The sequence below is a fragment of the Python bivittatus genome, unplaced genomic scaffold, assembly GCF_059951505.1.
Source record: "Python bivittatus isolate LINGU-HERP-01145 unplaced genomic scaffold, Pbiv_v1 ctg000400_np1212, whole genome shotgun sequence".
Taxonomy (NCBI): domain Eukaryota; kingdom Metazoa; phylum Chordata; class Lepidosauria; order Squamata; family Pythonidae; genus Python; species Python bivittatus.
The window spans coordinates 3,739,352-3,749,018 of NW_028277073.1; the positions used below are offsets into that span (position 1 = coordinate 3,739,352).

The 9,667-nt window shown below is 44.9% G+C and overlaps 1 protein-coding gene across 6 annotated transcripts in view; it reads right to left on the bottom strand.

Annotated features, from left to right (window-relative positions):
• RUFY2 (RUN and FYVE domain containing 2) overlaps positions 1-7,037 on the bottom strand; it is a 31,014-nt gene extending 23,977 nt beyond the window's left edge. For 3 of the 6 annotated variants that reach the window (XR_015796712.1, XR_015796713.1, XM_088144314.1), the window contains exons 1-5: positions 6,794-7,037; positions 4,363-4,536; positions 3,453-3,570; positions 1,632-1,733; positions 155-278 (exon numbers count right to left, since the gene is read on the bottom strand). Coding sequence is in view for 4 of the 6 variants with exons in the window: in XM_088144314.1 (XP_088000440.1) it covers positions 155-278; positions 1,632-1,733; positions 3,453-3,570; positions 4,363-4,536; positions 6,794-6,890 (615 nt within the window). In the remaining 2 variants the exon portion in view is untranslated. The other 3 variants (XM_088144311.1, XM_088144312.1, XM_088144313.1) reach the window with 3 other exon arrangements.
• Between the last annotated feature and the right edge of the window lie 2,630 nt (positions 7,038-9,667).

Genomic DNA, 9,667 nt, shown 5'->3' on the forward strand with positions numbered 1-9,667 from the left:
TTTTATAGTGCTTCAAAGAAAATAAATTGTTTGCATGGGGGAAAAACAGCTTATAAACAGATTAATTTAAATAAATTATTTGAATTAATTTATTCAAGGTCTTCAGATTTGCTCTTACAGCTAAATATTCTACCTTAATGTGGTGTCTACTTACTTGTGAATCCAAATCTTCTCCTTTTATGCACAGGTTTGCATCAATTACATTTAACCCAACAAGCAATCCGACAATCACTGCTCCTTCTTCTTCCATCATCAGTGCATGATATTCATAAAATTCACTGTAAACGCATTTTCATATAATTCAAATCACATTTTCAATTACTGATCAATTCTATAGCTGACCTTTTTTTCAAGTCTCCTGAAGATTAGCTTCACTGATATTCCAGTAGATCTAAAGCTCTACTGTACTGGCCAACACAGTGTGGCAATTCAAAAACATGTGGCTTTCCTCATGAAAACAGATGCCATTGTTATTGAAGTTATTTCAAAGGATGCAAACTAGCAAAATTGAGAGTTTAAAACTTGCCTGTGTCCACAGAATAGAGTCAGCCCGACTAATTGTCAGAGGCCAAAATAAAACCTATCTTCCCTGTGCCCCTTCCCATCTACAAAAGCTGGTTGGGCTGTAGTTAAGTATTTCTTCAACTTTGATGATATGACAGAATTCTTCACAATTTCTAGAAATAACTCACATGGCACACAGCAATTTCATCTCTTTTCTCTGCATCATTCTTCCTCAATACCAATGATACACACAAATGTATCTTGTGATTCCAATCATGTTACCTCTGTTACCAAAGTTCAAACATATGCAGATCTTCTAAGTTTGCATCCAATGTCAACACAGGTAGAAAAAGTAGACCTGCTAATGACTGCATGTCCCACTATGCAACCATTAGCAGGTACTTGGCAAACTAGCATCAGCAGCACTTAAAATCATGACATCATAACATGTTGAGAAATAACATCCTCAAAGAGAATCAAATATTGGATTTCATATTTGCACAAGGATGAAAAAGATTCTCCATGCAACAGAAGCCACACACAACCAGAATAACATAAATAACATTCCCTATCTAGAATAAAAAAGCAGAGAAAATTACTTTTTTAGAAGATGCCTGGTTCTGCAAATACAAAATTAAATACTGTGCAACCACATTTTGTATAGCGTAGGCTCTGGGTCTGCAGCCTTTTCCAACAGCTGACAGCATAATGTAAATTTGCATAATACATTAAGCAGCAAAAGAGAAAGAATATATCATCACCACTGTTGTGGCAAGTGCTGTCTGAAAATGTCACAGGCATTGTGTTGTTGACTTCTGGCTTATGCTACAGTACTGTCAAAACCCAAATGATCATTAGAATCCCCCCTTTCTTTTTTGTTCTATCTAAAAAACAGATGCCAGGTCAACAAAATGGATTGTTTTACTGACATCTATAATTCAGAAGAAACCGAAATGCTTGGATTGCTTCTGCTATCTAAGCAATCCAAATGTAAGCTGTTTTATTGAACCAAGAAAATAAATCCTTATTTTAGCTAAGTTCTAGTTACAATGTAATACAGTCAAGGTGCACAATTCTGTTTGCAATCAAAGCACTGACTTTTAATAAGAATCTGGATAAGTGCTCACCCGAGGAGATCCTTCCGAAGGATGAGACATCGTAGATAGTCAGCCATCTTTTTTTGCATAAGTGCCAAGCGCAACCAAGCCCGAGCACGTCCCAATGAAGTCCTGATTTAAAAAAGGAATAGCCCAGAGCACAGACATGTATTGGTCAGGCCTACTGTTTCTAAGACTAGTCAACAGGTCTTCCAATAAAGAGACACGGATTATACCACTTTCCATCTTCATTTGGAACAATGTCCTTTAATCGTTCAATATTCAACTCAGTAATTGCTTTGGCCACTTTACACTCTCATCAAAAAGTTGTTTTCATAAAAAAAAACCCTTCTGATTTAAACACTTACTTGAAAAAGCTCTTAAGACCCAAAATGGAAGAAAATGTCCTCCCCTGTATTTATCTTGGGCAAATACCTTCCCTTTATGGTGTTTTCTGGGGAAGAAGGGGTTAATGAATGCCCTGAGATTTCTGCAGTGGGCAGCTGGGGGTGGGATCAGAGGCTGGGTCATTCCATCTAGGGGTGGGTCACTCGGATTTGGAGGAGGAGATCCAAAGGAGACCATAGGACTCTATGCTACTGAAATCTCTGAAAAGATTAAGCCCACTCTTGTAAGCCACCAACAGTCCCTTGGTCAGCTATATTAATTAATTAAGACTTTATTTTAAATACCAGCTTATGAATACGAATAGGAAAACTGTATCACATCAAAACCAATGTTTAATATTCTAGTTATTTTATTAAAATGTTCACCTCATTAATCTGTGACGAGAACAGTTCTTCACTGGGCTCATCCTCATGTGCTGCCATAGACCTGCTCTGGTAACCAGATATTACTGCTACATCCTCATTATGTTGCCTTCATTTCACCCCACAGCTGAACCACCTCAAAGTCACTTCTAGCTGTTCCAGTTTCTCCCAACACACTTTTTGCCATGGATACAATCTAGCATACTCCATCAATAATGTGATTCCAGACACGATCAGGGCTGGGATCCACCACAAGAAGAGAAGTGGACTTGCTGCTAGCACTGTCATTCTCTTGCAGCACTAATCAGAGGCGGAGTTCGCTCATTTCCGATCCTACCCGCTTCATCCTGCACCCCTCCTTCCCACCTGCAACCTGTTGGGCGGGCTATTTTGGGCAACTTGACAGCTGACTGGATCTGCCACTTCAAGCACCTGTCCGGCTTGCCACATCCAAGGAGTGATAGATGGTTGTTTCCCCATCAGGCAATGCTGGAGGGGACAGGAAGCAAAATTCCCCATTAAAACAGGAAAGTCCCAGTGTCCAGCTTCATGACTGGGGCAGAATAGGACTTGGCAATCAGAACAGCAAATTTTATGCAGCCCAACTTTTCTTCTGGGTCAGAGATTGGTGGATTGCACTTTAACGCAGCTGTGCCCATTGTCAAGCCTCCTTTTGTGTGTTGGCAGTTGCAAAGGAATATAGTTCAGTGGGAGAACAGATCCTTTGGATGAGAAAGCTCCCAGCTGCAATTCTTGGCACTTTCAGGTGTGCCTCAAAGATCTAAGAGCAACTGCTGGTCAGTTCAGACAATACATGAGCAAATGGTCCAAATCCAGTAGAATGTCTATCTTATCTTCTTTGCCCAAGACACAACCTTTCCTACAATTCTGAATAAGAACATTATTTCACCTACAGAATATTCTATGAGTTTAAGAAAAGTTATACACATTTTAACTGTGGAAGATGGATTCTTGTTCATTTCATTTTCTTGATTTATATATGGAAAGCAGTGAGGAAAATATTTCAATAAATTACAAATTATCTGTAATTCCAAAGATCCTTATTGAGAAAATAACTTACTTGAGACCAGGTAAATCTCTAACACTAGCAGCAATTTCCTCAGCTTCTGGGTACAATTTCTCTACAAGTTCCAGAGGGCCCCATATTGTTTTATTGTAACTCAGAAAAGATTTTTTTACTGGAAGGGGGAAAAAAACACATTTTGACTTTTTATACTCTATTTTGTTCTCTTGGCACATTTAATATACTTGCTCCGGAGGTATCTGAAATACTTATTGGAAAGGCACATACAAATATTGTGAACGTTTGTAAACATCAATATTTTATATTTATAGAGCATCAACATGTTTAATTTCATATGGCACAACACAGTGTTTTTTTTTATAACCACTGCAACCTGCCATGAAACTACTGCTACAATTCCACCCTGTGACAAATGAAGACTAAATAAGGAAAAGCACATTTGAACCAGGAAGTCAAGATCCCAGACAGTCTTGACTTCTAGACAGTCAACCAATAATAGAAATAGGTTGGTAAAAGCACATGAACCAAATTCCTAAGTCATTCAGACTCCAATGAAGTAAAACTTCCAGAAAGTAGAGCATTTCTTCAATTGCCCTCTCAAATACCAATGAATTCAAGGGGAGGAAGACACAGCTTCCTTCTGAATTTGGAAAGGCAAGTTTGCAGTGGGATTGCAGGACAAATGAAAGCAAACATGGGTAGGCCAGCATTCAACAATCTATCCCGGTGTTTCTCAGTCTCAACAACTTGAAGATGTGTGGACTTCAACTCCCAGAATTTCCTAGCCAGCCATGACTACACTGATCCATACTGTATTTTTTAAAAATACTTATCTCTCAGTGCACAACAAAGTGGTTGGTGTAAGATGGCACTCTCAGATGGCCAAATACAGAATAAAAATGATGACGGGGTAAAAAGACCCATAACCCAAAAATGCCATCTGTACCTTTGAGACCGTGTTTCAGGCAGTGTTCCATGACGACAAAAAACTGCTGAAGAGGTGGATAATCGGAATCAAGAGTTCGTCCAAAGCTCAGAGCAGATTCAATGAGCCCCTTTATGCTCAATTTAGCCATGTTCAATAGATTCGTCCGTTCAACTGCCAGGGGGTCTTTCACAGCTTAAAAAAATAAAAGATAAATGATTAAGGACATACATTTTATCAATCAAAGCACAACAGTCATGGCCAAATCTAAGCATCGCAAAGTAGAGGGGGGGGGGGGAATCAAAGCAACGAGGAGGGCACTGGGCTAAGAAATAGAGGATTTTTTTCAGTGAAGCCAGCAGGAAGAGTTTAGATCAACAATCCTGCAGCACTGGCAGAAATCCTGTTCCAAATTAGTGCGGACAGCATTTTAACGACAGAACACCATGTGCTGCTTTCCATTTCATAAAGTAAATCCCATTTCCTGGTATGGGGAGGGGTGGTTATTATTTTTTGTTTTGTATTTTCGTCAGTTTATTAATTTTAAATGTAGACATCTCAAAGAAGAGACTTACACTTGAAGGGAGTCTCTTGTGTTAAGTCTTTAGCTAAAACCAACTGGTTACAGTAAAATATTTACCTTGCAGCTTTTTTTTTTAATCCAATCATGTCTGATTCTTAGAGACTGCCTGGACAAGTCCCTGCAGTTTTCTTGGTAAGGTTTTTCAAAAGTGGTTTGCCATTGCCTCCTTCCTAGGGCTGAGAGAAAGTGACTGGCCCAGGTTTGTGCCTAGGTGGAACTAGAACTCAGAGTTTCCCATTTTCTAGCCTGATGCCTTAACCACTACACCAAACTGGCTCATATTTAACCTGTAATTAACCAAAACTGTAAGTAATGAAGGGAAAAAGGGCCCTGTGTTTTATTTTATGAAACAGCCATTTTATCAGCATTACAAAAGAAACAAGTTTGTATCATTACTATAGTAGAAACATACAAAGCCTTATCCCATTTTGGTTTCCACTCTTTATCCTATTATTATTATTATGGTTGGTTGCAGTGAGCCAGATGTTTAGACTGGATTTGGCATTTTTATCCTCCTACAGAGTCCTTCCCAAGGATCTGGGATAGGCAGATGTTGTTGTTTGATGGTGTTGGAGGTACTGTCACAGGATATAAGCTGTTCAAGTAAATTACTGCTGCTATTATTATTATTATTATTATTATTATTCCATATGATCATTTAGCACATGTCACTATGACAATATAAATGCTTATCATCGTTGTTGCTGGAGGTAGCCCTGACAAAAGCAGACACCCGGCTGGAGGGAATCCCCTTCCCCATCTAGCGCAGCATTCCTTGGCGCCCAGCAACCCACCGGTGTGATTTCAGGAGCCCCCAAGAGAAGGGCGATTCCCTAGCAACTGGCGATTAAATATGCTGCTTGGGGTTTCGAGGGAAATCGCAGCCCCCGAGAGGTAGTCAGCGAAAAGCAAACCACCGTAAACTGGCCTAACGTCCTCTCCACGCTGTGTGCCCTGCTGGCCATCGCTGCATCAGATGGCAGTAAATCCCCTAATTTCCTTTGCGTTCCTGATCTGGAGGCTACTTTGATGTGGCTCCAGAGTTACTCCAAGGGCTGCAGAGGGGACGGAAAGGCAGATCTCTCCCCCCCCCCCCCCGTTCAAATCAGACGTCTAATCGGCCCACGGCGCCTCGCTTTTCGCGGGGGAGCTTTACGCCGAGGGATTCTCGTTCTCCGACCGACCGACGAGGCGCACGCGACCCCCTTCGCCCGCGAGGGGCACCCGCTGCCTGCGAAGCCCCAGTCGGGAACCACCCCGTCCGGCACAAGCGACTCCCGGCCCGCAGGGAGCCGCCCGTCCTCCGAGCGCCCGGCGACGTCTCCGGCTCTTCATGGCTAAAAGGGACCCGCGCCCCCCTCCTTTCGCTTGCCTCTGAAGCCCCTGCCACCGAGGCGGGGTGGGGGACCCGGCCAGGAGCGCAGGGCAGAAGGGGCACGGATCGCGGCGGCTGCCCCCCGAGGATCCCCGACCTGGCAGCGCCAGCACCCTTGGCCGCGCGCGCCCTGGAAGCCCCGGGGCGAGATGAAGGGCAGGGCGCGGCGGGCGGACGGGCGGGCGGCGCGGCGGTCTCCGAGGACTGCGGGCTGCGAGACACGCGCACACACGCGCATGCACACGCACAGGGCTCCGAGGCGCTGACCGTGCAAAGCGAGTACCTGCGGCCGACTTGCTGTTGGCCTCCGGCAGCCGCTGGGAAGGCGGCCTCGGCTGCGTCCCCGCTCCTGCCATGTTGGCCCCAGAGCGAGCCGAGGAGAGCAGCGCCGCCTCCAGCGCCTCGGGAACGTCCGCCGGGCAGAGAGGCTCCCTCGGCCGCCCGCCCCCCCACCCGCCCGCCGCCCGGCACGGCCCGCCGCCCTCGCGCCTTACCCATGGCCGGCGAGGAGCAGCAGCTGCCCGAGCAGCTCGGCGCGGATCCAGCCTTGGCTGCTTTCACGGCCTTTTTCCAGCCCTCTTCATCCTCCATCGCCGCCGCCGCCTCCTCCTGCTCCCCCAGCCTGGGCCGCGGCGCCTCTCGCGGCCGGAGGACCGCCGCGGCGGAGCCGGGCTCGGGCGGCGCGGCGCGGCGCGGCGTTGCCCGGCGCCGGGGCCGGCGCGCGAAGAGTCCGGTCCCGGCGCCGCCGGGTGCCGCGTGAAGGGCCACCCCCTGATCTTGGACCCAGAGAAAAGGCGGCTGTCAGAAACGAGCCACGCCTGGTCCTGTCCTCCTCGCTGAACGTGCGCCGAGTTAAGAACGTGATTTAAAAAGAGTACCAAGCCAATATTTTAAAAATGGGTCTCCCGCTAACTCAAAAGAACACCAAACCCTGTTCAGAAAGAATCCGGCGTTTTGGAAAGGGCTAGCCAGGTGTCTGATCCCTCCTATAGCTGCAGTGACCGTACATCTATTGTAAAATAAATTTACATAGCCTGTTTGATTTTAGATACTGTTATCAGAATAGGCGTTTTTGTGAAGATTTTATTTGCTTTGCTCTTGAATTTTCCTTTGTAAAGTTCTAACATAAACAATTAAACATTTTTATCCTTATGAACCTCTTTCAGATTTGCCACTTTTTTCAGGTTCGTCCTTTATTTTTTCCAAGAAAATATGGTCACCTCACCTATAGCCCAAGCCTCGGCCACACAGCTTTTAAAATATTTCTTTCTAGAGGCATCCAGTTACATGGTTATGTATCCTACTATTCCACTGACTCAAAAAATGTTGCATAAAGCAAGGGCTTAATAGCAGAATCCTACAGATAGCCACTAAGAAATAACTCCCCCCTATTTCCAGATAAGCAGTACGGGAGTGCAGCTGAAGAATCTAGCAATAATTTAAAAGGGGGGGGAAAACCCATCATATTTTATCAAATAAGTTTGTTAAGGATGAGAAGTGGAATTGATGTACTACAAGGACAGGGAACCAGTGTTTCTCAAACTTAAGATGTGTGGACTTCAACTCCCAGAATTCCCCAGCCAGCTGGGGAATTCTGGGAGTTTAAGTCCACATACCTTAAAGTTGCCCTATTTGAGAAATATTGCTCTAGCCCTTGTACCTGGTCCCACCTAGGTTACCTCTTTTCTATCCTGTACAGCAGGGTTCCTCAACCGTGGCAATTTTAAGATGGGTGGACTTCAACTCCCAGAATTCCCCAGGCTGGGGAATTCTGGGAGTTGAAGTCCACCCGTCTTAAAGTTGCCAAGGTTGAGGAACCCTGCTGTACAGCACCTCATTCCAGTTCTCCTCAGTGTTGAGTTTTTGGGAGCGGAATCTCATCTGCCCACCAGAATTCCCGCAAAAAGCAATAATGGAAAACGCTCAGCAAAAAAAGGGTGTTTGGAAACTGTTCTGGAGCGAAAAGGAGCTCATGTTTGGTTTTGTGGACCGCTACTTGTTCTTCAAGAAAGGAGCAGATGGAGAGAAAAGGTACCTATAGGTACATTCCTCTTCTGCTGGTGTTCTCCTTCGGTGCAAACCAGACCCAAAGATACTTATCAGAATCTCTGTGCAATTCCTACCCACAAAGAACAACCATTAACCTGTGCTGGTTCCTGTTCCTCTCTTGCGCTAATAAAGGTCTTCAAAGGGTTACAGTACCGGGATGCACAGGACACCCTAGACTGAGCAGGAGGGCTTAAAAAGGCAAAACGTAGAAAAGGGGGATTTGGAAATGGCTAAGAAACAGGATTTATAGGAACTTAAGTCATCATCATCACCATCATTTATTGAACGTATATGCCACCCGACTCCCAGCAACTGTGGGCAGTTTACAAGTTGTTAAAGACATTTTTAAAAAGTGACAGTACAAGAAACACAAAACAAAGAAACAAAGATGGCAGAGGAAACAGGCCCAGATGGGAACGAGGAAGAAGGGGCATCCACCACCCTCATCAAAAGCCTGGAAATACCAATAGGGTGGGGGGCCATTCGAATCTCGGGGGGGCTCATTCCAGAGGGCAGGTTCTGCTACAGAGAACGTGCGCTTCTGGGGTCCCGATATACGGCGCTGTTTAATCGATGGAGCCTGGAGCGCACCAACCTGGCTGGGCAGACATGATGGGAGACAGGCGGTAACCAGGCACTATGCCATGCAGGGCTTTACAGGTAGCTACCAGCTCCTTGAATCACACCCGGAAGCAAACTGGCAACCAGCGCAGCTCACGCCCATTACTGCCTGTGCTGCTGCATTCTGCTGACTGAAGCTTCCGGGTGGTCTTCAAGGGCAGCCCCATGGAGAGCGTATTGCAGTAATCAAGCTGTGAGGTGACCAAGGCGTGAGTGACTGTCTGAAGGGTCCCCTGATCTAGGAAAGTATGGCCCTGTCATTTTTGGCATTCAGCCTCCCTCACAACTGGCATGCTGTCCCTGGAAGGACTTCAGAGAGAAGGCAGTCCAGATATAACTATATTTATAAAAAGGGCGTAGAAATCACCTGCCCACAAACTTTGCTAGCCTAACAACCCACATGTACCTGTTTCAGTCATTTGTAGCTTTCTCAACCATTTTGAAGAAGAGGAAGAATGCATCCAGCTACAAAAAAGAATGTATGTTGTATTTCCATTCGTTAGAAGTGGCTATTGCCTATCTTTAAACAAGAGTTTGGAAGGCTGCTAGAGTTGAATGGCAGATGAAAATGAAATTAATATATTTAATTAAGATACTCATACCAATAATGCAAATATATATGTATATATCACATTAATTTTATTACACATTCTACAAAAACATGAGCATTTTAAAATATTACATACCTGAGGTAAAAA